Source organism: Antedon mediterranea, chromosome 4, assembly GCF_964355755.1.
Source record: "Antedon mediterranea chromosome 4, ecAntMedi1.1, whole genome shotgun sequence".
In the NCBI taxonomy this organism is placed as follows: domain Eukaryota; kingdom Metazoa; phylum Echinodermata; class Crinoidea; order Comatulida; family Antedonidae; genus Antedon; species Antedon mediterranea.
Window position 1 is genome coordinate 5,486,494 of NC_092673.1, and position 27,880 is coordinate 5,514,373.

The window sequence follows — 27,880 nt, forward strand, 5'->3', positions numbered from 1 at the left end:
ATAATATAAAAATGAAAGCTTTGTTTTTTATTTATCGATTTGACTGTTAAAGCTCAGGTACAGGCATGAATTTTAAACATAATATCTGCTTAATTGTACATAAATCAATCATTTGTAATAGAAATCAAGATGAAAAAACATTAATTTCCCTTTAAATGGTCAAATACAAAATTTGGCAAAATTCTGCTATAAAAACCAGGAAGACTTTTTTTCAGTATAACATGTCTGGTGACTCCCTAGAAGGTGAAAAAAAGATGGTGGATATAAGGTGGATAATTTTTGTTATAGCATGAAAATAAAACTCTGAAGTTGAATAAAAATACCAGAAACGTAAAATTCAAGTTATATTACCTATATTTAGTCATCTGATTTTTTATCACACTGTTTATTTTTCATAGTTTTTTAAAAATGCCTCTCTATTTACAACATTTGTGTACAAAAGAATATAGATTTTGCTGTGTAATTTCAACTATCCCCCCACTGATGAGAAAATGCTTATTTTCAAAAAGCTTGTGTAACACAAATAAAATCCCAAAACTTATGAAACATAGGGGAAACTATAGATGTATGATCAATAGAAATGTTTTGCCCGCACCTGGCCTTTAAAAACATTCAAAAAAATGAATTACTTTCACTAATATATAAGCACCATTCTAGAAACATTGACGTAGAAACTTACAAAATTGACGTAGACACTTACAAAAAAACCATAAACTTAAGTGAATTAATGACCCCAAAAAGGCTTTCCCAACATTCAAGATTCAAGATTCAAGAAATTTTATTTGTCCATAAAAATGGAAATTCACTTTGCTTGGTAGATTAAAACAACAGTATTGCAACATTTTCCTAATCTTGCTATAATAGACATTTTGTTAAAATTAGCACCTCATTTGTGTTATAAATAGAATATATACTTAATTTAGGCTATGTGTAGGTCAATGAGAAAAAAAATACCAAAAAGACAAATTGAAAATTGGTTTTCTTAAACAAACAAAAACACTAAAATATTAAAACCAAGCACCTTGCATGTATTTAGCACGAACACTTACAGGCTCTTAAATAACTAATAACAAAGTCGTCCATACAACTACTAAATTCAACTGTTTTCTATAACATTTTATATTTACTTAATTGCAAAAGTACCAGGTTTGTATAACTGCAAATAATAATAACTCGTCACTAGGATGAACTTTTATTTATAAACCATCCAATTTGGTATACTATACTAATGTATTTCCAACTTAAAGTTGATAAAAAGAGCGTCGGCTTACATAAAAAAATTAATTACAACATGTCAAAAACACATGACAGCTTAGAATTCACTGCCAAAATAAAAATTATGGACAACAATTCGTTGTGTGTTAAGAAAATGTACTATTGTATAATATTCAGCTTTTAAACATAAAATAAATGACTAAATGTTGGATACAAATAGACCACTGTTGACAATCAGATGGTTTTGGCTTTTTAGCAACGCATTGTTCAAAACAAAAAAGAAATAAAGTAAGGTACTACAATTACAGAATAGGAGCAAAGAGAATCATATTCAGAGGGTTATAAAGATTGGCTAGCATCAATTTGTATTGACTAGCATACTGTATACCGATAAAACAAGATATTAAGTACTCGATTGGGAGGACAAGGAGGGTAAAGAATTGCAAGCATCACTTTGACTAAGCATATTGTAGCAACAGTTAAAACAAGATATTAAGTACTAAATAGATTGGGAGGACAAGGAGGGGTAAAGAATTGCAAGCATCACTTTGACTAAGCATATTGTAGCGACAGTTAAAACAAGATATTAAGTACTCAACTAGATTGGGAGGACAAGGAGGGGTAAAGAATTGCAAGCATCACTTTGACTAAGCATATTGTAGCGACAGTTAAAACAAGATATTAAGTACTAAATAGATTGGGAGGACATCGAGGGGTAAAGAATTGCAAGCATCACTTTGACTAAGCATATTGTAGCAACAGTTAAAACAAGATATTAAGTACTAAATAGATTGGGAGGACAAGGAGGGGTAAAGAATTGCAAGCATCACTTTGACTAAGCATATTGTAGCAACAGTTAAAACAAGATATTAAGTACTAAATAGATTGGGAGGACATCGAGGGGTAAAGAATTGCAAGCATCACTTTGACTAAGCATATTGTAGCAACAGTTAAAACAAGATATTAAGTACTCGATTGGGAGGACAAGGAGGGGTAAAGAATTGCAAGCATCACTTTGACTAAGCATATTGTAGCGACAGTTAAAACAAGATATTAAGTACTCAACTAGATTGGGAGGACAAGGAGGGGTAAAGAATTGCAAGCATCACTTTGACTAAGCATATTGTAGCGACAGTTAAAACAAGATATTAAGTACTAAATAGATTGGGAGGACATCGAGGGGTAAAGAATTGCAAGCATCACTTTGACTAAGCATATTGTAGCAACAGTTAAAACAAGATATTAAGTACTAGATTGGGAGGACAAGGAGGGGTAAAGAATTGCAAGCATCACTTTGACTAAGCATATTGTAGCAACAGTTAAAACAAGATATTAAGTACTAGATTGGGAGGACAAGGAGGGGTAAAGAATTGCAAGCATCACTTTGACTAAGCATATTGTAGCAACAGTTAAAACAAGATATTAAGTACTAAATAGATTGGGAGGACAAGGAGGGGTAAAGAATTGCAAGCATCACTTTGACTAAGCATATTGTAGCAACAGTTAAAACAAGATATTAAGTACTAAATAGATTGGGAGGACAAGGAGGGGTAAAGAATTGCAAGCATCACTTTGACTAAGCATATTGTAGCAACAGTTAAAACAAGATATTAAGTACTAAATAGATTGGGAGGACAAGGAGGGGTAAAGAATTGCAAGCATCACTTTGACTAAGCATATTGTAGCAACAGTTAAAACAAGATATTAAGTACTAAATAGATTGGGAGGACAAGGAGGGGTAAAGAATTGCAAGCATCACTTTGACTAAGCATATTGTAGCAACAGTTAAAACAAGATATTAAGTACTCAAATAGATTGGGAGGACAAGGAGGGGTAAAGAATTGCAAGCATCACTTTGACTAAGCATATTGTAGCAACAGTTAAAACAAGATATTAAGTACTCAAATAGATTGGGAGGACAAGGAGGGGTAAAGAATTGCAAGCATCACTTTGACTAAGCATATTGTAGCAACAGTTAAAACAAGATATTAAGTACTCAAATAGATTGGGAGGACAAGGAGGGGTAAAGAATTGCAAGCATCACCCTGACTAAGCATATTGTAGCGACAGTTAAAACAAGATATTAAGTACTAAATAGATTGGGAGGACAAGGAGGGGTAAAGAATTGCAAGCATCACTTTGACTAAGCATATTGTAGCAACAGTTAAAACAAGATATTAAGTATTCAAATAGATTGGGAGGACAAGGAGGGGTAAAGAATTGCAAGCATCACTTTGACTAAGCATATTGTAGCAACAGTTAAAACAAGATATTAAGTACTCGATTGGAAGGACAAGGAGTGGTAAAGAATTGCAAGCATCACTTTGACTAAGCATATTGTAGCAACAGTTAAAACAAGATATTAAGTACTCGATTGGAAGGACAAGGAGGGGTAAAGAATTGCAAGCATCACTTTGACTAAGCATATTGTAGTGACAGTTAAAACAAGATATTAAGTACTCAAATAGATTGGGAGGACAAGGAGGGGTAAAGAATTGCAAGCATCACTTTGACTAAGCATATTGTAGTGACAGTTAAAACAAGATATTAAGTACTCGATTGGGAGGACAAGGAGGGGTAAAGAATTGCAAGCATCACTTTGACTAAGCATATTGTAGTGACAGTTAAAACAAGATATTAAGTACTCAAATAGATTGGGAGGACAAGGAGGGGTAAAGAATTGCAAGCATCACTTTGACTAAGCATATTGTAGCGACAGTTAAAACACGATATTAAGTACTAAATAGATTGGGAGGACATGGAGGGGTAAAGAATTGCAAGCATCACTTTGACTATTAGTCAGCATATTGTAGCGACAGTTAAAACAAGATATTAAGTACTAAATAGATTGGGAGGACAAGGAGGGGTAAAGAATTGCAAGCATCACTTTGACTAAGCATATTGTAGCAACAGTTAAAACAAGATATTAAGTACTCGATTGGGAGGACAAGGAGGGGTAAAGAATTGCAAGCATCACTTTGACTAAGCATATTGTAGTGACAGTTAAAACAAGATATTAAGTACTCGATTGGGAGGACAAGGAGGGGTAAAGAATTGCAAGCATCACTTTGACTAAGCATATTGTAGTGACAGTTAAAACAAGATATTAAGTACTCGATTGGGAGGACAAGGAGGGGTAAAGAATTGCAAGCATCACTTTGACTAAGCATATTGTAGTGACAGTTAAAACAAGATATTAAGTACTCGATTGGGAGGACAAGGAGGGGTAAAGAATTGCAAGCATCACTTCGACTAAGCATATTGTAGTGACAGTTAAAACAAGATATTAAGTACTCAAATAGATTGGGAGGACAAGGAGGGGTAAAGAATTGCAAGCATCACTTTGACTAAGCATATTGTAGCAACAGTTAAAACAAGATATTAAGTACTAAATAGATTGGGAGGACAAGGAGGGGTAAAGAATTGCAAGCATCACTTTGACTAAGCATATTGTAGCAACAGTTAAAACAAGATATTAAGTACTAACTAGATTGGAAGGACAAGGAGGGGTAAAGAATTGCAAGCATCACTTTGACTAAGCATATTGTAGTGACAGTTAAAACAAGATATTAAGTACTCAAATAGATTGGGAGGACAAGGAGGGGTAAAGAATTGCAAGCATCACTTTGACTAAGCATATTGTAGCAACAGTTAAAACAAGATATTAAGTACTCGATTGGAAGGACAAGGAGTGGTAAAGAATTGCAAGCATCACTTTGACTAAGCATATTGTAGCAACAGTTAAAACAAGATATTAAGTACTCGATTGGAAGGACAAGGAGGGGTAAAGAATTGCAAGCATCACTTTGACTAAGCATATTGTAGTGACAGTTAAAACAAGATATTAAGTATTCAAATAGATTGGGAGGACAAGGAGGGGTAAAGAATTGCAAGCATCACTTTGACTAAGCATATTGTAGCGACAGTTAAAACAAGATATTAAGTATTCAAATAGATTGGGAGGACAAGGAGGGGTAAAGAATTGCAAGCATCACTTTGACTAAGCATATTGTAGCGACAGTTAAAACAAGATATTAAGTCCTCCAATTACAGGTAGGGAGAACAGAGATTTATATCTAGAGGAGTAAGAAATGTTGTCTACAGCACTGACAGTTCTTTCTAAATAAGCCATACTGAAAAAGCAACTTAGCACAGTGAAAACACAAGTAAAAATGATTAAACATAAAAATGTATATGCATGAGACCTATCTGGTATTGTTTCGACGTTTTGGAATTTACGAATATAGGCGGGCCAACCACATGTATAACAAGTGTGCTTAGGATCAGCTGTAGCATCAGGATCATCCCTAGGGATTCCTTTCAACCAAGGTTTAATGCAATCAACATGGAAATAATGGTTACATGGTAATATACAACACAACTTTTCGTTGTATCGACGATGACACATGGAACAGTCTTTCATATGATCACACTGATTACATATCCATGGTTTTAGTTCTTTGATATAATCTTGGGAATGAAATTTTAACCACCCCATCATTTCCAAATATTTATGTAGCGAGATGTAGAAGGGTATGTATCGATGAAAGAAGAAATAGAAATCTTTAGAAATTATGATTAGCCAATCCAAATTTGATTCCTGCAAAATAGCATCAGATCTTATATGGTGCAATGCAAAGCCAACTACACTGCAAAACATAAAGTATGTTAAAACAAGTGGAACAGAGTACTGATAGTATATAAGCAGATCGATATGCATGTAGTGCGTAAAGTCAGAAACAAGAAATTGGCGAGAAGGGCTAAAAAGTCGAAAGACAATCACAATAATAATTGATAATTCAACGTACTTTACACTTGTTAATGACAAAAAATACAAGCGTCGCAAAATACCTCCTCGTGTTAAGAAGAATTCTGAGATGCAAATGCAAGTATACAGTATAAACAAACCTTGATAAAACCCATAAAACCCTTCTATGCATAAATATAAGTTATTGTATGTTAGAAATTCTCCACGTTGCTTACCATAATGGACATAAAAATCTGGTGGTGCTAACATTATTAAAGAAGGCACTTTTATAGACTCGAAACTTTTGGGCAAATGAATCATCTTTTGTTTGGTTGATATAAATGCAAATCGATGCGTTAGCGAAAAGGTATATGCAAGGACGGAGTAAAATAGAGGTGGGTTCTTCGCATTTGAAAAGTAGAATACTTTAATTGGGGAACTATTATTTCTTTTGTTTGCCTTGTCAAATCATTGCTGAAAATATTCAAGATTATGAAATATTCTGATGTTTGGTTTTAGGAGATTGTTTATTCTCAACAAGATGTAATCTGGTGAGCGTGTTTTATTGATATGTGTATAAGATGGGCCAAGAATAATACTTGGTTTATTCCAGCGTTGTGCATCACATAACCTGAAAATGAAACAAATAAAATAAATAATATTATCTCTAAAGATTGGTTATAGAATTTAAGGAAATAGCTTGATTAGCGAACGTCCGGGAATTGATCTAAAAAATTAGGCAAGGCCAATATTATAGGGCCCCTCCAGCTAAATTCATACTTTCTGTTTACCTACCCTTTATATATCTTGCAATTTATGGTTCCTGTTCTTATACCAAAATGATTTGCTTTTCTTTTAAGTTCTTCCCATTTTTCCTCAGATAATAATGGCGGAGATCCAACATCTATAGTCTAAAAAAAAAGATTGTTGTATTTCACATATGATTTTCAATATTTCATAATGAAATTATCTAGGTATGTACTAACTTATAGGATATAGGAAGCTTTGAATTTGCAACTTCCAAATTAAGCCATGTTAGTTCATTGAGCACATATATACCTCTATACAGGTATTTCAGATACAAAAGATGAACAAATAAACATGCCACTGGATACCAACTAATTTGCATGAGAACAATCATTGAATAATTTTCAAAGTAAAACCCCTGCAGGAGATATTTAAAAGCTATTTAACATACCTGAACTATAAGTACATTCTTTAACATTTCTTTATCAAAGCTTTCTTTGGATGTAAATATATTCGATTCAATATTTACATCTGCTGCCCACTGTTCTCCTTCAATAACATCACCTGTATAAAATTTGTTAAAGGTGTTGTTACCAACTATCTTTGGTGCAACAATCAATTTAGATAAATCAATAAATTTTCACATAAAATCAACATAGAGGCCTACTGTACCTGATTGGAGAACTAAATCCACGAGATCACTCTTCATAACAGCATATTTGTGGTCCACATCTCTCCAATCTAAAATTTTCTTCATCTGTTTCGTAGTTAACATACTCGGATCGATGACTGTGGCAGACCAGAAACCTGTATTTTGCAACACAGCAATGAACAACAGAAGAAAAACTGCAAATTGTAGCGCTTTTCTGATGGATGTCCACGTTTCTCTTACCAAACACTTAATTGCCGTTTGAAAACCTACAAAAAAGAACCAACAAAAATATGCAAAGGAGGTACAATGAAAAATATTCATTTATTTATCAACATTTTTTAACATAAATTACACAATTAAAAATAAATTAACTGTTTGATAAGGTCGCAAGCTAGAAGGCATTGCCTTGTATCATAAGAAACCTAAGGTCACAAAAAACCACAATAGGTAATGCATCAAGCAAATATTAAAAAGACACTACACCTACGTTTTTTGACCTAATTTAAGGTCACACACTACATTTTATGTAAAAATAAATACTATATAGACCTATTGCGAAAACAAATTGCAGGTCTAGTGTATTTAATTTTCTGTTTAAAAAAAGGAAACTAGGAGGTCTTTGGTAACACATTCTGGATGATTCAATGGTGAACAACAAACAACTGCAAAGGTCAACTCCTAGTGCTTTGGTATTCATAAGTGACTGTTTATATGGTACACTAACTAAACATAGAAGAGGATATATATAACAAATTATATATATCAAGAAAGAGTACAGTATATATTCAATAGACCTTGGTATGAAATTTAGCAAAAAAAAATATGTGGATTTGATTGCACTTGCATTGCATTTACATTACAATGTCAAATTTAAATTTAGCCTAGGGGTTAGGTTATACTGGGTCAGTTACAGTAATGCAAAGTTATAATATTTATCAACATTTGTTCTTCAACAAACAATATTTTATAGTACTTACCCATTTTTCAATTTTCAGGTATTTTCTAAAATGGAAAGAAAAATTTGTTTAAAATAACTAAATGTTAACACACTAAATAAAGAAGTATACACAAATATTTAAAAATATAAAATGTTAAACAGTCTCAATATAAACTATTGATCGTGTTAATAAATTCACATTGAGGCAGACGAAGTTTGAAATATTTGATTTTCATATCTAAGCTGCATGAGGAGCTATTTGATTCTTATCAACTACAGTATACTAATCTGTATATAGTGTATATCTATATTTTGTTAATGGCCTTTCCTCTATCACAGATTTCCTCAACTTTAGGCCTACTGTTTATAAATTCAATATTTGTTGATACGCTATTCTTTGAGGCACACAAAACGTTCTTATGTGGTATTTATTTTTCTTTTGAAGACTGAATTATAAAAGGCCCAGTCAAGGCCATTTAAACCTGCTGAAGTACGGGACGGTCTAACACACATTGTAATCTAAGTAAACGAAAAATGAATTGCTTGAATTCGTTTAGTAGGATTAAATGCTTAACAATAATACTTCTATTATTATCAGTACAGGCCTAAATAAATGATACAAACGGCAAAATTTATTATACATAAATGAGTACTATAGTTGTACTTACAATTTACGTGTTGTCAGAGCAAAATACGGCTGGACAATGTTACTCTCTTTTGCGGAAATATGTCGTATGTCGTATTCATGAAGTGATACGTTAACATAAGATCAAATTACACCGGTAGAATAAGGTCATGGTGTGAAATAGTTACAAATGGGGCCTTAAAAAGGTACTGTATGTATAACAGTTTCAAAATTCACAAGTTAAAAATCTCTCTGCTATATGGGCTGTAGCTCTTACATTTTAAAAATCAAAATTGTCTTATATGACCACTAAAGTATCTAAACAAATAAATCTATTTATAACAAATGACCGACAAAAACATCATATATTAAATAAATAACGGGGAAGGAGTGGGACAATTTTGATATTTAATTTTCATTTAGGGTTGCATGTCATATACTGTCCCTAAAGCAGGTTTTCTACTAGGCAAATCTTTTCCTGAGATTTGAACATTCTATAAAATATGCACACAGTATCATGTCTAGCGACAATAAACAACCAGCAGTATCATGTCTTCTGACAGCAATTTGCATCCGATATGGGAAACTGTAGTATAGTTACAGTACAGATTATTTAGAGGATTTGCAGAATGTTTGTCGATACAATATGGGAAACATTCATAAGCTAAGATTGCATCCAATTTTTAAGTGAAAAAAATATGAATTATTGGCACAATTAATGTTTCTACTTTGCTTCTAAATGACCAAACTACATCATGTTAATTGATTGTGCGCATGCTGGGATATTAGGATTTGTTACCTACCTCCTCACATCGACACAGTTTTGGCGATTTTTAAGTCAAGGCGATTGAGAGGACCTAGTTAAGCTCTTTATTATCTGCTTCATGGTATTAACGAAGTAGTGTTTGACCCACTAATCTTCATTGCAAACATTTATATTTTGCCGGATGTTGGTATGGTCAGCTTTCCCGATTCCATCACCGTTCAAAAACGGCAGCACACTTTGTACCTGTAACTGCTTAGTGTAAAGAAAACAAGGCCAACAGCCATAAGTCGCGTGCTAAAACGCATAGTGATACCGGACCGACAGACAGACCGACTAAAACTAACGGTATAGCAAATCATTTGGCTGTATCTCAATTCGTTGATCGATGACAACATTTATTTTCTACAGCAAGAGAGCTCTGTGACTGGCACATTTGGTTATTTGGATCATTGTCTTTTTTGCCATCCCGTAGTTTCTTCTTCCAAGACTATGAAGAGCATGTGAAAAACCATGACATCTAACAAGTGTTACTGCTGTAAATTTAGTGTGGCTAATGGAATATTGAAATAGTCAAAGGTGTTGACCTAGCATCTAATTATAAAATTTTCTATCATGCTTGAATCTTTAAATCATAAGCACAGTTAACAGTGTCAATAACCTTATCCGAAACACAAAAATAAGAAGAGCAACAAATACACTTCATCATGTCAGAAGTTTTTAACCAACTTATATTTAATTTGTGTTTGGTTTAATAGGTAATTTAGGATAAGCCTTTATATAAATAACTGTATATTTAAAAACAAAATATATTTCTACTTCTGTAGATTTTAAAGGTCCAGTAAGTACTCAAACCTAAGTACTTCATCATGTAAGCTAAGAAAGTCTTGTCCAACCATTCTACTTAGATGCTTTAGCAACCATGTGTATGAATAATGAAATCTTAGTCCTGATCTCCTAACGTCAAGTTTAGGATAGACAATATACGACTGGCTTTGTGACATTTTATCAAGTCTCTTTTGCAAATTCTTGCACACATGTTTTTTTGTTCCTTCGTCATTTGTTTCTGTAGTTGAATTCTGTTTCATTTTTTTCGTATTTTGTCCTATTTCATCATTATTTTGTTCATTTAGATTTGTAAAGTTTTGTTGATTACATATATCTAGGGTTTTAATTCGACTCCATGTTCGCTTAGTTCCTCTTTGAGGACTTGACGAAGATGCAAGCATACTATCATATTCATCAACTGATGGTGGGACACATTCTAGAGAATCATCGCAAGATTGCCCTTTCTTCATTTGTGTCTTCCATATATCATCATCATTGTCCTCTTCAGATAGATATTCTTCTTGTTTTTCCAACAAACAATTCTCTTGCTCTACGCAGTCTTCCGATGAGTTCAACCAACTAGAATTCTTTTCCCTAGCAGATGCAACGTGAAGAGTACTAGAATTCTTTTCACTAGCAGATGCAACGTGAAGAGCGTACCTCAGGGACGTTAGTGAGAAATCTTTACTTAACAAAGCTTCCCTAATATATAATGACATACCGTCGTGTTTTGTAATGCAGTCTTCTGAAGTAACCTGCAGAGGGTGTTTATGTACAAATGATGATGCTTGGACGTCCTGTACATCCCTGTTATCAGATAAGGCAACAAATGGTTTCATCATTTCATTTCTTGTTTCCATTTCTGAATAAAAAAATGAAAATATGAATAAAAGTAACAATTTGAAATTGAAATATAAAAAGAATTAGCAAAAATTCTGAAAAAAAAAACTCTTTAAGCTCTGTCTACACTATCAAACTGTGACAAAAATGTTATGTGCCCATATATGGATATGATGTCATATCACTACCATATTTAGGAACATCACACCTTTTTTGTCAAACTAGTTTGATAGTGTAGACAGAGCTTTACTTTGCCAAGTTGTTGCAACTCGCATACAAAATCCAAGAGAACATAGCCTATACAAGTAATACTGTTTGCCTTTTACTTCACGTAAGGTAATTACCATACACAAGATTACAATCAGGATCATATGTTTGATGCATGGAATTTTTCAACTAGATCGTATCATATATGAAAAGTCTAAATTTGATTGGTAAAACACATTATAGAATTACTTGTTCCATATGACCCAAACAAATTAAACTTACTATTTGAGGCCCATCCCTGAAAAGATGTTTCTCCACCCAACCACTTGTTATAAATATTCTTCTCAAAGTTAATGAATGGTTCTAAGTTCTGTATTCTCAAAATATTACTGAAAGAAACAAAATTAAAATAATAATGAGAGCATATAGTGGACAAATGTTTGATGTGCCCAAATATAGTAGTTATGTGCCCAAATATGTTAGTTATGTGCCCAAATATGGTAGTGATATGCCCAAATATGGTAGTGCTATGACATCATCATGTCCATATATGGGCACATAACATTTTTTGTCACATAAAGTTTGATAGTGTATTTCTTTGTACAGCATTTAATATATTATTATTATATATTTATATATATTTGTAAACTCACCAAGCTTGTTCATGAACTGCTGTCTTCTGTTGCTCTTGAACTTTGACCTGTTGCGAAAGAACCCACTCATTCCAAATAAAATAATCACTACCTAATTTAAAAGGAAGATATTTCAACATACAAATATAAATATGGTTAAACATTTACAGCAACAAAAGCTTTTGAATTTATTGTGTAGATTTTTGTTATTATTGTAAAGACATTTAAGGTTTAACAGTTTAATACCATTCAATGAATAATAAAATGTTGCAATTTTGTAAATTGCGGCTAGTTGTTGTAAGTTTTATACCCGAATAAATAAAAATAAATAAATAAAAAATATTAAATCTCATTTTTAATATAGGAAACAATAACGACATTGTCTCTCTACAAACACTGGAAATTTTGTTCTGAATATTCAAATTCTTACCAGCTTCACAGCATTCGTTCACCCTCCTACATAATGATGATTGTTCGTATTCAAAATCATCATCTAAACGGAAACATAATTTTAAGACCACAACAATAGCTGCCAACGCTTCTAGTTCATATAATGGATGTCTTTTCTTATCTTTTCTCTTTCTTTTCGAACATTGTGAACGGTTTAACTTACATAGTAGTATTCTCTTGGTCAAGGCAAGAATTTCATCTAGAGACAAAAAAAATAATCTTTTACAGATGTTTTCTTAATATATCGCTTTAACTGTAGAAACAGAAGGGATTATTAAAGATTTATTGTCCTCCCTGAAAATATATTTTTTTTGTTTTTAACATGACATTTTGCACATTATATTAAAAATTGGATCAGAAAAAAAAATGTAACTAAAAAATGTGTAATTTAAAGGAACCATTTTGGTTAAATTAACTGTTATCTTTTTATAAGTGAAATTATTAGGCCTATTATTTATAGTCTGATTTTATTAATCTTCATTTTTCATGTTTTTTGGAAGACAATCCTCATTTATCTATTTAAAAAAATGTAAAATGCAGGATTAATAGTATTGTACTGTACTTAATATTACTCACTTGGTAAATTTAAATCGACTACAAATCTGGATACCAACAGGCTTAAACCAGGTGGTGGTAAATTTTCAATTAATAGATAAGTGGTTAATGAACGCCATAGTTTCTCAAAATTTGGTAATCCTGGAATTTCCTAAAAAACAAGAAATGAATTTGTTCAGTATACAATAACTTAATACATACTGTAATACCAGTCTTTATTTTATGCCACAAGAAATAATAAAAAAGTATAGTGTAGTGGAGCTGTAGCTTAGTGGTTAACTTGAAATCCCAAGCTCTAGATTTATCAACCCATTCCCTACATTTTGTGACATTTTGTAAAAAATAATGCATATATATTACTTTAAAAACATTAAACCAGGTCATTCCTTGTCTTAAATGTACGTTTTATGGTAAATTATGATGGCAAGAAAGTCCTCTCATAGATGGTCTTTAGGCCTAGCCTAGATAGGCTTAGTTTTGTGACAACCAAGTTCGGTTCCTTTGTTTCAGCCACTTAAGATTGGTTCCCATTAGGACACAACACAACTAATGTTATTATCCTGACTGTCATGCACTCGTATCATTGTGTTGGATACTAGTGGAAACCAAGCTTAAGGGATGTGCCCAAATATGGTAGTGATATATCATCATGTCCGTATATGGGCACATCAAATTGTTTTGTCACATAAAGTTTGAATGTAGACAGAGCTTAAAGAAATATTTATACTACTACTGCAAACTATACAAAAGAACACACCACCACATCTCGAAATAAAGCATCAGAATATATAATAATTATTAAGATATGAATTGACAACATACTCGACACTTGAATTTTCTCTGTTCACTTGCTCCCATACTTGCGACAATGTAGTTCGGTAACAGATCATCCGTTCCATAGAAGGGCAGTTTACCAATCTGAATCCAACGTACAAGATCATTCATGATGATTGGTTCTTTAAGATATCGAAGTCCGATGTACAAGAAACAAACTAGGTGTCTCAAGCTGAGAATTCTAATGTGCGGTTCTTTGTTTATTTTACGTGCCATGGATATATGTCGATCAGAACATCCGCTTTTTCGTGAACTGGCGGTTGACCTTGCTGACCTCACAGAACTGTTTGATTTCATAGAAATTGCATCACTGTTATCAGCCACATTACTGTTCTGAGGAATACTGAATAGTTACTAACATATAACGAGTATTCTTTTATTCTCTATTAATAAATAATATACATATATTTAACTATATTGACTGAAATGTCAATTCAATTCAATTCAACTTAACATTATTTCTTCCTTCAAGAAAATGAGGTAAACATAATAAATTCCAGTAAAATATATAACATGTCAATTGATGATAAAAAAAGTATACAGTTATCAATAAGAGGAAGTAGGCATCCATTTAGTGTGAGTGGCCAAGCGGTTCAGACAGTGGAACATTAATACCTTGCCATATTAACATCGGCAAGGGTTTGAGCCTCACTCGCTCAATGGTTCTGGTGATAGTCTTCTTGGATAAGGAATATAAACCAGTGTACACATCTGGCTCATGTGCACTTTAAAGACAAGTAGGGGGTTACTTAACTAGTCACTTAAGAGACAGAAACATAACTCATCAAGGCCCCCTGATTGTCAGCATATGCTGTTTAGGGTCCACCTGTATAAATAACGTGAAATAAAAAAATAAATAAAACATTTACAAAACAAACAAGCATATTCAAAACTCAATGCTTCTGATACGGTTAGATATCAGGACCCTATGATATGTTAGCGCTACAAAATGAAATGTTAAACATAAGAGTGCCAGTTTGGATAATCCATTGCTTGTTGCTGGTCTAATTACTTGCAATTACGTCCTTGGGTTGTGTCATAGTGGGAAACAAGTTTAAGAGATTAAGAAAAGCATATACTTACTATGTTTTCATCTGTATCTAATCCACTATCCATGCCTTCCACCTTCTCCAGGCTATCCCGTTCGAGCTGCTTTTTCTGCTTAGCTTGTTCAAGTCTTTTGCGTTTAGCCTTTTCGCGTTCACGCACCTCAAGCTCCCTTTTCTCTGCTATCTTACGATACATAGACATCGTTTCGGTACTGGTCGTGCAAAACGCAACACCAGACTTTTGTAAAAACTTGAACCAGATGGTTTTTACAACTTCCTTTAAAAACAAATAATTTTACCAATTCTCAATTTTATGAATGCAATTTATGATGCCATGTTAACATATGTGTGTAAATTCATTGTAGAGTATAAGACATTTTTTTATAATTGAATAAATTAAGATTATTTAAAAAGGCGATATAACAATCATGAACACTGGATTTCGAAGGAAAGCCTCTTAAGTAAATACATGGTGGTGGTGTCCTGTAAAAAATCAAATGTATTTAATCTTCAAAACTGACTTACACTTAAATGATGAGATACCCCCATCGCAATCAGTGTCTCAATTTGAGCTTGTAAGATTATCTGAAATGCTTCATAACTCCACCATGGCTTAGACTTTGTCAATTCAACAAGTAAGTCTAAAAATAAAATGTTTGATCAATCTTAAAGGTAATATAAATGCAGTAGGCAGTAACAGAATTTTATAAATTTTATTATTATTTTTTAATTTAGCTTGGCCTTAGTTTTAATATTCTAATCATATACACGTAAATGATAAGAGCCTGAACTTGTCTTTTTACTGATGTGGCTAAAAATTGCATTTCTCAACACATTCAGATGTACTGTACTGTATGTGTGCTGTTGAAAAACTTATTTTAGGGTGTTGTAAATCACACTCCCAGGCCTCAATAGAAAAATGCATATAAGGAACTTTGTCAGCATACTGTACCTTTGCGTGGTTTAGCAGCGACTTTGACTGCTAGAGATCGACCACTGGTAATATTAGAATATGTAACTTCTTGTTCCAGTACTTGCATACTCTTTTTAAAAAATGGTTAAAAAGTAAAAAATTAGTAATCAAGTTAAAAATTATCCAACCGTATAAAAACAACAGACTAGCATAAGATTATTTACGGTAGTGTAATCAAAATGAAAATTTTTATCTGTTTTTCTCGCCACCTTACAACTATGATTTTTACAAATTTATATACCATGTTCTTGTTCACTGACTATGGGTTTCAACTGATTGTTAAATCCTTTTTTTTTGTGAATGATTGTAAAATTGTTTCTTTGTTTAAATAGGTTATGTAATTATTATGTGTCATGAGGAGTCATGTTGAATTGAATAGTTCTGCAAAAAAACGAAGGAAAAAAGTTTTAAATTATAAAAAGACAAAATATACAGTTAAATTTAACCGACAATTTGACTATTTTTTGCTTTATTTGCCTTATTTTTTTCAGCTAAATAAATTGTTTAACGATCTATTATGTGACTATATTAAAAAAAATATTTTTTAATTAGTGTCAATCAAATGTTTTTCAAACGATAGAATTATGCACTTGTCAATTTTATGACCCACTATACGACCCCCAGGAGAGGTGCGCCATGAGTGCGTCATTTACAAATAATTACTGACGCAGGGGTGCGTCAAAAAACCTAGATGGTACGTCACATCAATGAACAAGGTGTGTCAATGTCCGTCACTTTACCACCCACCATATCATAAACAACATGGTCACAGTGCGTCAAAATGGGTGCGTCATGGTCACCTAAAGGTAAGTCACCTTTTTGACGCACGGGTGCGTCATGGTATTCAAAAGTATGACGCACATCGGACAAATGACGCACCTCTCCCGGGGGTCGTATAGTGGGTCATACAATTGATAAGTGCATTAGTAGTAAATAAATAAAAATACAATAAAAAAAGAGAAATTAATTATACAAAAAATACTATTATTTTTTATATTTATTTACTGTATTCTGTTTTTTTTGGCACCTGGTTTTAAGCAAATTACTGTTTAAATTTTTAATATTTATATAGCGCCCTCTTTTGTTTGCACATCCATGCTTAAATAAATATTTCCATATTAATTATTACCTACAAAATTATACAAAGAGTATTTTTTCCAAAACAAGGGGGAACCGAACAAGGTGGGTTCTCTCATTTTCTCTTCACTTCTTTTATCAAACCAAAGATCTATTATTTACACCTTAGATTGCTGCATATTAAATGTTATTTTAACATAATGGGGTGAAACGACCAGAGACTTCTGGCAGTGTATATCGACTCGACTACACAGTGTGTGTGGTCCACACTAAAAAAAAGGAGTATATGACTAGCTAGCCTCTTATTAGTAAGTAGTAGGCCTAGTTCGGCTACCTGTGACTGAGTACTGCAAACATTACAGTAATATAAACCCCCTTCATCGTCGAAATCATCAACAGCATCACAAACATGGCAAACTGGCATCGTTATTTAACAAAAAACTGTCTTGTAAAACTTTAAAAACTGGGAGCGCATGTGGCGCACAAAATGTAAACAACAACAACTCGCGCGAAGTTTAACAAAACAACGCCCTCTTTAGAAGCATAACCATAAACGAAAAAGATTGTTCATCATTATAAAAAATAAATTTATAAAATACTTGTTATTTAATATGGATTGCCTAATAAAACAAGTACTATGTAGTTTTTTTATTTAATGCTTACATTATTTTTATATGTTGTTTATCGTTATTTAAGTTTTACATTGTATTAGTTTTGATAAAGAGCACACGTGGTCATGAGATCAAGCACAGTGTGTGCAGCAGAGCAGAACCGTACCACTGTACACACACAAGTTGAATGGAAAACGTAACTTTGTTTTCTGTACCATTGAGAACTGTCCCTGTTGGCCGACGTTTTCTTTAAAAACTGGTTTGTACTAAACTTATAATATCGTTGTTGTTCAGTTGTTAGTGTTATTTTGTAAAAATTGTAAAATGTTATTGTAATATTCTGATGCTAAGAAAGGTGATGGTGTTGTCTATAATGTTAGGCCTGACCTATATAAATAAATAAATGTTATGTTGTTGTGGGGACACACCCCCTTTTCCCCAATACACAATAATACGAACACTTTCAATTTACTGTGTTTTAGTTTACCAACCATGTCTCAGACAGCAGGAAGAAATTCAGAAGATACTTCATTACTAACAGATCCTCGTCTTGAAAGTTCACTGAATCGAAACTTTAAGGAAGATACCGAGTACAGAGTTTATAAACGAAGATGGTTCATTTTGGCTGTACTTGGTATTCTTAATTTTTCTAATGCACTGGTAGGTAAATTATTCATGCATGTCATCAATATATATTTTACAAATTATTTATTTAATCACACTCTTGTTAACAATAAGACCAGCCAGAATAACAATGTATATAATATAGCAATTAAAAAATAAACACACACAAACACGTCAAACAAAATAACAAGGTTTATAGCAGTCTTACAATAATCAATTAATCAAATAAATATTGATTCATCAAACAAAGACTTGTATGTGTTATGTATGATTTGTGCAATTTGTTCAATCGTGGTTAACATACTGTATATATACAGTCAGTGTTAATTTGTAGAGACTTTTCGATTGCTGCCAAGAAAAAATCAAGTGAAATTCTAATTGCTATATTGTCTGCATGTCTACACTACAACTGTACCATACTAACCAACAATCAAATCATTGTTTTGAATGCTTTACTTCTCACAGGAAAAACAGCAATTCAATTTTTCAATACTAAAGCTAATCTAGATCTCTTGGTATCCACAAAGAAGTCTCTTTTAATTAAGGATAAGATGTTTAATTATAAATAAAAACTTCCTTCCTATTGTCTTCCTAAAAATATAATTTGTTAAAATTTTGTGTTGAATATGCCATTTTAATGTCACATAACAGTTATTTACTTGGACCAACAACTGGATCATCAAAATAAAATAATTTACCTGAAAAAATGCAAATGGTTTTTGGTTAAAATAGCCATTTCTTTTGACTTTTTATAGACTGAAATAATTATTTTTTTTGGTTTTTTTTTCTATGGAAGTGAATAAGCCAAATAGGCTAAAAAGTCTGATTTTATAAATCTTTATTTTTCATGATTTTGGGGGACAATACATCTTTAATTTATTTAATTGACATATAACATTTTCATTATATAAAATAACCATGTTTATTAAACACAAATTTAAAACAAAATTATTGTAAAAAAAGCAGTAGAATTTCCATGATTTATTTGAAAAGAAACTCAAAAGATCGCTATCAGTATTTGCTTGTGTTAAATTATTTTCTGTTTAAAACAGGCAGAATCCGAAAGGATTTAAAAAGGACACGTGATGTAGTAAGTCCTAATTTGGTCACAAGGTCGTCTACCAGGATTTGCTTTATGTTTTTACATTAAAATCAATTTCTTTTTAAAATGATCAGAATCCTAAAAGGATTTAAAAAGAACATGTGACGTGTTGAGTTCTAATTTGGTCACAAGGTCCTCTACCAGGATTTGCTTTATGTGTTTATGTTCAAATTAATTTCTTTTCAAAATAAGCAGAATCCTAAAAGGATTTAAAAGGGACGTCATGTGACATGGAGGCTTCTGATTTGGTCACAAAGTTTTTAAGAAGAAAAAAGTTTCTGGTGACCTACAGTACCTCGGTCATATTCCTGTTTTATTTACATTTTTGATGATAAGAATATAAGAAATGAATGCAAAAATAAAAAATTATTGTTTTTTTTTTTTTTTTATGTAACTGAATCATGAATGTTTTAATCATTTTTTTTTTCAGTCTTGGTTGACTTTTAGTCCAGTTTCTGACCACTCGGCAAATTTTTATAATGTGAGTCCATCAAAAATCGATTGGCTATCGACAGTGTACATGATTGCTGCTATACCAGTTGGATTCCTGGCTATTTATCTATTAGATACATTTGGACTAAGATTAGGGGTAAGAACTATGACGATTTCATTAAAATAAAACTGTACCTATACCTATCCCGCTAATGAAATAATTGCATGGAAATAAAGATAACAAAAATGAGGATGCTTATAAAATGATGGTGTAATAATTAAATGTCATGTGACGACCTTGATTAGAGCAGTATATACCAATACAGGAAATTGTTTGTGGTTGTTGTGTTGGGCTTGCTTACTTGTTATTCCAGGGTCATTAGGTCAAACATGGACCTATAAATTATGGGTCCGTTCAAATCTTAACTCACTCTCTTAAAGTACCAAGATTTGTCTCATAGCCTCACATTAGATAATTTAGAAAGATCTATCTGAATAGGCCTATGCTGTTTGAAATGTTTGTTGAAATAAAAAATAAATAATAATATGATTGTTCTTTGATTTTCTTTTTCAGATAATCACCGGAGCAACATTAAATTTTCTTGGGCTGGCTGTTCGTTACTTAAGTTCTTTTGATTTTATTTCAAAGGACCATCATATTCCGTACATGATCGTGCTTGGTGGACAGACACTATGTGCTATTGCTCAACCGTTTTTACTCTTTGCACCAACTAAACTTGCAGCTACTTGGTTTGCGGGAGACCAGAGGGCAGTAGCTAATATGATAGCATCGATGCTGAACCCACTCGGGCTCCTTGTTGTTAATATTGCGTCGCCCGCCATTGTGAAAAAAGATGGGGATATTACGTTAATGGTGTGAACTCCGTTTGTATTTTATAAATTGCTTGTTATGAATAGATACAGTAGTTGGAAGTGATAGTATGATTAGTGTGAATAAATAATGGAAATAGATAATGTGAATAAATAGTGTGAATAGATAGTCTGAATAGATAATGGGAATCGATAGTGGGAATTGGTAGTGTGAATAGATAATGGGAATAGATAGTATGAATAGATAGTGGGAATAGATAGTGGGAATAGATAGTGGGAATAGATAATGTGAATAAATAGTGTGAATAGATAGTCTGAATAGATAATGGGAATCGATAGTGTGAATAGATAGTGTGAATAGATAATGGGAATAGATAATATGAATAGATAGTGGGAATAGATAGTGGGAATGGATAGTACAAATAGATAGTGGGAATAGATAATGGAAATAGATAATGGAAATAGATATTATGAATAGATAATGGAAATAGATATTATGAATAGATAGTGTGAATATATAGTCTGAATAGATAGTGGGAATAGATAATGGGAATAGATAGTGGGAATAATGTTATTAGATACTGTAATGGGAATAGTGTGAATAGATAGTGTGAATAGATAGTGTGAATAGATAGTGGGAATAGATAGTTGGAATAGATAATGGTAATAGACAGTATGAATGGATAGTGTGAAAGGATAGCGTGAATAGAATACTCAAGATATTATGAATACTGTATGGTTTTATGAATAGACAGTGTGAATAGAACATTTGAATAGTGAATAGACCACGTGAGATTATATAAGTTTATGATGAATTGACAATTACCAACTTTAGTTTTTGCTTTGTTTAAGTACTGTACACTAATCGCACATGTTAATTTTGTAGCTTTTTGTGTACTTAATTCCGGGAGCAATTGGATTTTTGCTGAGCATATTCGGTTTCTGCAGCTCTGTGCCTCCATCCCCGCCATCAGCTAGTGCTGCTGAGGTTCATGAGACATTTTGGCAGGGACTGAAAAAGGTAAAGCTATCAACTAGACAAAAAAAGTGTGATGTGCCAAAATATGGTAGTGATATTCCCAAATATTCCATATATGGACATTTTTGTTGTCACATAAAGTTTGATAGTGTAGACAGAGCTTTAGATAATCTTTACTTACACGTATTCATTCAATAACTTCACACGTATATCATTTCATCATTAAGCATCAAAAGTAGAATGTTTTTAAAGTAAGTCATTAGGTTTACTTTAATTATTTATATCAGATCTTTAAATTGGTAGTAGTATTTATTCTATTATGCATAGAACATTTTGATTAATTAAGTTTGTTTTGCATGTGGACATTTATGAATTATCACTAACTATTATAACAACTTTTCTTTATAGATTGTCAGAATACCAGCATATTTTCTTTTGTTTGTTAACTTTGGAGCCGGTTTTGGTTTGTTGAGTTCAATTTTATCAGTATTGCAGCAAATACTCTGTGTAAGAGGATACACAGATGTAAGTCTATTTATTTTAATAGAATTAAATACAATACAACTCTTTTTAGGGACACCTGTATTCAGGGGACATCCCTAAAGCCGATTTTCCACTAGACGAATTTGTTCGTGCAAATCAAAATCGTCATGGTCTATGCATGCGTATTCAAGTTTCTGTCTGTGATACTCCCTTCTGCGACGAATCTAATTCCTTCGATTTTTTGCTGCAGCGAATTGTCTACTTTTTGCGAAGCGAAATAATGCGCAATTAATCAGAACTCAGGAAATGAGCTATGACGCTTTCATGAGCCCTCATGCGAATCGAAAAGCTCAGCAGCCACGCGAGGGACATGGACGTTGCAGCTATTTGCTCATGTAGTAAAAAGAGAGTAGGCGATTTTTCTCTCTTCGAAACGTTGGATTCGCGCAAACAAATTGGCCTGGTGGAAAATCGGCTTTAATGAATCCCTATTCTGGAGACAACCTTATTTAGATGATGCTGATTTTTATACCATATAAGTAAGATGAATTTTGTGATATCACAATTTTTTTTGTGGAACAATTGATTGATGATTCAATAAAAATAAACAGAAAAGTTTTTAGGTAAACAATTTGTTAGCGTTTTCGAAAACTAATACGATTTTTTATTGCAAACAAGCAAAACTACAAATCATTATGACAGATGCTGGTATTGCTATTGAATTTCAACAATGGAACTGAAACCTATAGTGTTAACAAAACTGAACAAGTAAACAAGAAATCTAGGCAGTAGCAAATTAATTTTAATTTTTTTATTTTTAGGAATTTTCTGGGTATTGTGGCGCTTCCATGTTAGGTTTTGGAATAATTGCTGCATTTTTCTCGGGGCTTTATGTGGATAAGACCAAAAAATTTGAAGAAGTTACAAAGATATGTTTTTCATTAGCCGTTATCTGCTTTATGGCATTTACAATAGTAAGTAAAAGTTTCTTTAGAGGGATTTAAATTGCAGTGATATCCAGATTACAGGAATCAATCAATTGTAACAAAATGTATTCAATAAACATTACTAAACAAAACCTAACACTATCACAATACGGATTTACTATGCACAATTTCAAGCTTAGATATATCTGCAAGGTTGTAGTCATGTAAGTCCCTGATATAAAGAATGAAAGCTTAGAATATATTGTAGGAATCTTGCTAATAAGGAACATACACTTATGAAAGACTGCATTTCAGTCAACAAAACAGAAGCTTAAAATCATTGATGAGGATAAAAAATTTCACACGTGATGGCCAATTGACACAGACGAGGGGTAACAGTAACCGGAAACCTATATAGCTTGTCCCACGTAGAATCTGTATCTATCATGAGCGGAAACCACCCATTCGCTCTGTGCTTTATGTAAATAGTCATAATTAAATATCAATCTTTCCCCAAAAACATAAAAAATGAAGATTAATTAAATCAGACTTTGAATTGGTTATTTTGTAGTTTTAATAAAGTTAATCCCTTCTGTAAAAAATTTTTTTTTTAAACCGATTATGTGACATTAAAATGGCATATTCAACAACACAAATTTGAATAAATATTTTTTCAGGGGCAAGGAATAACATAGATTCTATATTTTTATGACCGTTGGCCTTAATTAGGATTTTATGCCTTTGTGAAGTAGTATAAATATTATTTGTACATTAAAATCATTTATTTTTAATTTCTTTACAGCTGTCTACGTTTGATGATATGCAGATAGAACTCCTTATATTCTGTACAATGTTTGGTGTTTTAGGCCTAGCTCAATATGCTATAACGTTTGAGTTAGGTGTGGAATGCACATATCCAGTACCTGAAGCAACAAGTGCTGGTTTCTTAGCGATGTCTGGGTATGTATTCCATCCATCCTTCAACAAAGCATTTAAAGACCTACAATTTGTGACGTTTTGTAAAAATAATACATGTATATTACTTTAAAAACATTAAACCAGGTCATTCCTTGTCTTAAATGTCTGTTTTATGGTAAATTATGATAAAAAGTGAAAAACAATGCACTACCTAAGTAGCTTAGTTTTGTAGGCCTAGCTGGTAAACATCGGTAAAGTACGAACATCGTACGCTAGCTATATACCTAGCCTGACGTTGTATAGTTGCTGCATTAATTGTCTTTCTATTTTTGCCAGACTCCATTTATACAAGTTGGGGAAACCCGGTATTTTCGCTGAAAAGTTAGGAGTCTTCCATTTGTTTTGGCCTCATGATCGATCGAAAAGTGGGTGAATTACAGACGAAAAACAAATATTTCAATCCGCACGCAATGCATTTTGGGATTTATAGCGGGCTGCTATAATTATTAGAATTAACTTATTTTTCACATTTTTAATTATCTAAAGACAAAAAAAGTTTTTTTTATATTGAGGCATTGAGGCTTTGGCATAATGCGCTATCTAAGGCTGAATTATTATTATTAATGAAATAAAAACCAACACATTCTTGCTAATGAATCATACCATTCATTCATAAACATATTTTTTGTAATATACAACAAAACCTCCCTAAACCAAGAACAGATTTTAAAAACGTTGATAACAAAGGATTTATGAAATCTATAAACACATGAAACAAAGTTTATAGAAAGTACTTAAAATCATGTATAATAATAAATAAAAAACAAATTAAATAGCATATAGAAACTCATATAGCATACTTCTCTAACAAAGTTATGGAAACAAATGGCAAACAATCTTTGTTTGTAATTTCTTTACATTAAATCTTTAAAAATCACCAAACCTATAGAAATAGAAAAGTGATATCTAATTGTGATAATCAATAGTTCTAATGCATGTTAATTCAATTAAATAAAACTTTATTACTCAAAACTCCGGGGAAATTCATAATTTAATTAAATGTGGTAATACAAAGATTCATAAAAACATTTTAAAAATACACAGCAATCATAACAAAAACCTAAAATATGTTACAAAAAGACAGAGAGCAGATAGCACCCATTGCAGGATCTAACTTCGGTAGGAATGAATGATTTATTATAGCACTCAGTACCAGTTTTCTCTTGCCTACAAAAAAAAATTGCAATCAATTCAATTCAAATGCAAATTTTTTTTTTCAGAGTGAAGGATAAATGCATAAAAACAATAATCAGTTTATAGCTCATATTTCTCTCATAATTGTTTGTATTGCTGAGAAGGAATGCAGATGGCAGTAAGCCTTGCTTGCCTTCTGGACAAAAAAGACTAAGGGCGGATTACAATATAAAGACCTAGGCTTAGACTTAAGCCTGGCTTTAACCTAAGACCTCTGGAAAGTCTCAGTTAAGCCTATTTGTTCCTAGGCCCATGTTTTTAAAATAATGCACAGTAGGCTTAACAGTCAATCTTTCAACTGAAATAACCGCACCATTTTACTCATAAACATTCATTTATTGTATAAAATGTAACCATTTACTGATATATTTTTCAGCCAAATCCAGGGTATAGCATTTATGTTATTCTTCCAATTCCTGGCAACAGAAGAGATACATCCCAATCAAAAGTGTACAAATAATCCTAGTGAGAAGATACATGTTTTAACAAGTAAGCAAAGCATTTTTTATTAAAAATAATATGTATTTAAACAACCATTTTAAATGATCATACTGTATATTATTGGATAAAATTTTAAAAGATAAACTATGAATAAAATGTGTATAAATAATGTGTACATAGAAGGTGACTCAATCAAGATTCGAACATAAGCTTTTTGGCTTTCTTAATGCCCAACCATTAAACCACATTAATACTAATGGATATCAAATTAAGCTAATATAAAAATATATACTTTATTTTTTAATAATATCTAACCAATATGTTACATTTTTAAACAGCCCTTTTTAAAAAAACAATTTACCCTGCTATTTAATGACTAAGAAATTGATCAAAATATGTCTCGATTAGCCTAGGTTGACTTGATTTAGTTAAAGATTTAGTTGAAGTTCTGAACTACGACTTAAGTTAAGTTATGTCTGTGTTTTCATTTTACTAAGCAAAAAATACCTGAATTTGTTATTAATAAATGTTCTAACCCTTAATTTGTTTTAAATTTACAGCTCCACTTTTAATCTGCTGTGGATATGTTACATTTACTTGTTTCTTGTTTGTCACTTTCTTCAAAACAAAATATCTCCGACTGGAAGCTGAACAACGCTCCGGAGCTGATAGCATTCTAAACTACAACACAATTGCTAACTACAGACAACAACCTGTGTACTCGTGATGATAGAATAAAGCATTGTTTAGTTTGAACACAATTTGATTTAAGAATGGTACTCTAATTGAAAATATACTCAGCTTGTGTACAAAATGCTAAGTTTAAAAGTATCATAACGTCAGGATAAAGTTCCCACCAAGGGTAGAGCATAACCGAGATCTAAAAAGTAGATTGTATATGATCTAGTATAAACCTATGCTCGCTCGAGTATGATCCCATGCTAAAGTATGATCCCATGCTCAAGTATGATCACATGTTCAAGTATGATCCCATGCTCAAGTATGATCACATGTTCGAGTATTATCCCATGCTCAAGTATGATCACATGTTCGAGTATGATCCCATGCTCAAGTATGATCACATGTTCGAGTATGATCCCATGCTCAAGTATGATCACATGTTCGAGTATGATCCCATGCTCAAGTATGATCACATGTTCAAGTATGATCCCATGCTCAAGTATGATCACATGTTCGAGTATTATCCCATGCTCAAGTATGATCACATGTTCGAGTATGATCCCATGCTCAAGTATGATCACATGTTCGAGTATGATCCCATGCGCGAGTATTATCTCATGCTAGATTATAACCCCATGCTCGAGTATATTCCTATGCTTGAGTATATTCCCATGCTTGAGTAAAATCACAGTTTCTGATTAGGCTAAATTAAAGGTAAAAGTTTGGTAAATTCCATCCGAGTATAATCCCAACCCCTAATTTTTCCCAAATTTCATAACCAGGTGGTATATGTATATATGATGATATACATAGATTAGAAAGGCCTAGAGGAAACTCTAAACTTAGAAAGTTGAGAAAAATCTGGCCGAACCGAGATTTGTAGAAGAATCTTCTTACATATATATATATATCTGAGCATGGTGAAAAACTTTTATTTTATATACCTGTATATGAAATTTTATATTCCATCTGAACATAATATATAGAGAGAGAGTTATTCTTCTGTATAAATTGTACAATAATTAAGAATAAACTGAAAATATTTTTATCAGTTAAAAAAAAACTTTGATACTTAGAAGGAAACAAGAGAATTATGATTGACTTCAAAATAGAAAAATCTATGGACAAATGAAGAGAAGAGCCAAAAACAAAAGGGTTGGAAGGATGCCATGATAGATCTGAAAACTTAAAATATTGATTGGTAATACTGCCACCAAAGAGACACAATAACATTAATATAACATTTCCAAAGTAGGCCTACAAGTACCAAGTGATATGGTGCAGTTGCAGATCCAGAATTTTGAAATAGGTGGAGGAGACGTAGCCTAAAAATGTTTCGAAATTGATATCATTTTTTCATTATATTTGTCAAAATTTAGGAGGAATCTGGGAATTATTTGGTAAACAATTTTTATATTGACAAATTTATATACCTCAAGAATGCGTAGTTTAAGATCGATTAATTGA

General features: G+C 32.3%; 2 protein-coding genes across 2 annotated transcripts; one reads left to right on the forward strand and one right to left on the reverse strand.

Annotated features, from left to right (window-relative positions):
- Window positions 1-10,436: 10,436 nt before the first annotated feature.
- On the reverse strand, window positions 10,437-17,659 carry LOC140047939 (TATA box-binding protein-associated factor RNA polymerase I subunit B-like). Its single transcript, XM_072092970.1, has 10 exons — window positions 17,466-17,659; window positions 16,034-16,124; window positions 15,607-15,722; window positions 15,116-15,358; window positions 14,021-14,365; window positions 13,220-13,349; window positions 12,624-12,842; window positions 12,215-12,305; window positions 11,844-11,950; window positions 10,437-11,376 (listed from the first exon to the last, which is right to left on the reverse strand). Exons 1-10 carry the CDS (start codon window positions 17,553-17,555, stop codon window positions 10,517-10,519), a joined length of 2,292 nt encoding a protein of 763 aa, XP_071949071.1. The 5' UTR covers window positions 17,556-17,659; the 3' UTR covers window positions 10,437-10,516.
- Window positions 17,660-17,915: 256 nt separating this feature from the next.
- Window positions 17,916-26,459, forward strand: LOC140046459 (solute carrier family 49 member A3-like). Its single transcript, XM_072091108.1, has 10 exons — window positions 17,916-18,001; window positions 18,225-18,402; window positions 19,899-20,057; window positions 20,475-20,774; window positions 21,618-21,752; window positions 22,119-22,235; window positions 23,015-23,167; window positions 23,922-24,079; window positions 25,668-25,780; window positions 26,293-26,459. Exons 2-10 carry the CDS (start codon window positions 18,235-18,237, stop codon window positions 26,457-26,459), a joined length of 1,470 nt encoding a protein of 489 aa, XP_071947209.1. The 5' UTR covers window positions 17,916-18,001; window positions 18,225-18,234.
- Window positions 26,460-27,880: the final 1,421 nt, after the last annotated feature.

Excerpts from the sequence above, each read along its gene's own strand:
- LOC140047939 (XM_072092970.1), bottom strand. The coding sequence starts at position 17,555 with ATGCCAGTTTGCCATGTTTGTGATGCTGTTGATGATTTCGACGATGAA. Across the intron at positions 15,359-15,606 it reads GGGTATCTCATCATTTAAGT|GAAGTTGTAAAAACCATCTG; the intron begins GTAAGTCAGTTT and ends TTGTTTTTAAAG. Across the intron at positions 12,843-13,219 it reads AGTCGATTTAAATTTACCAA|ATGAAATTCTTGCCTTGACC; the intron begins GTGAGTAATATT and ends TTTTGTCTCTAG.
- LOC140046459 (XM_072091108.1), top strand. The coding sequence starts at position 18,235 with ATGTCTCAGACAGCAGGAAGAAATTCAGAAGATACTTCATTACTAACA. Across the intron at positions 21,753-22,118 it reads TTTGGCAGGGACTGAAAAAG|ATTGTCAGAATACCAGCATA; the intron begins GTAAAGCTATCA and ends TTTTCTTTATAG. Across the intron at positions 25,781-26,292 it reads GAAGATACATGTTTTAACAA|CTCCACTTTTAATCTGCTGT; the intron begins GTAAGCAAAGCA and ends TTAAATTTACAG.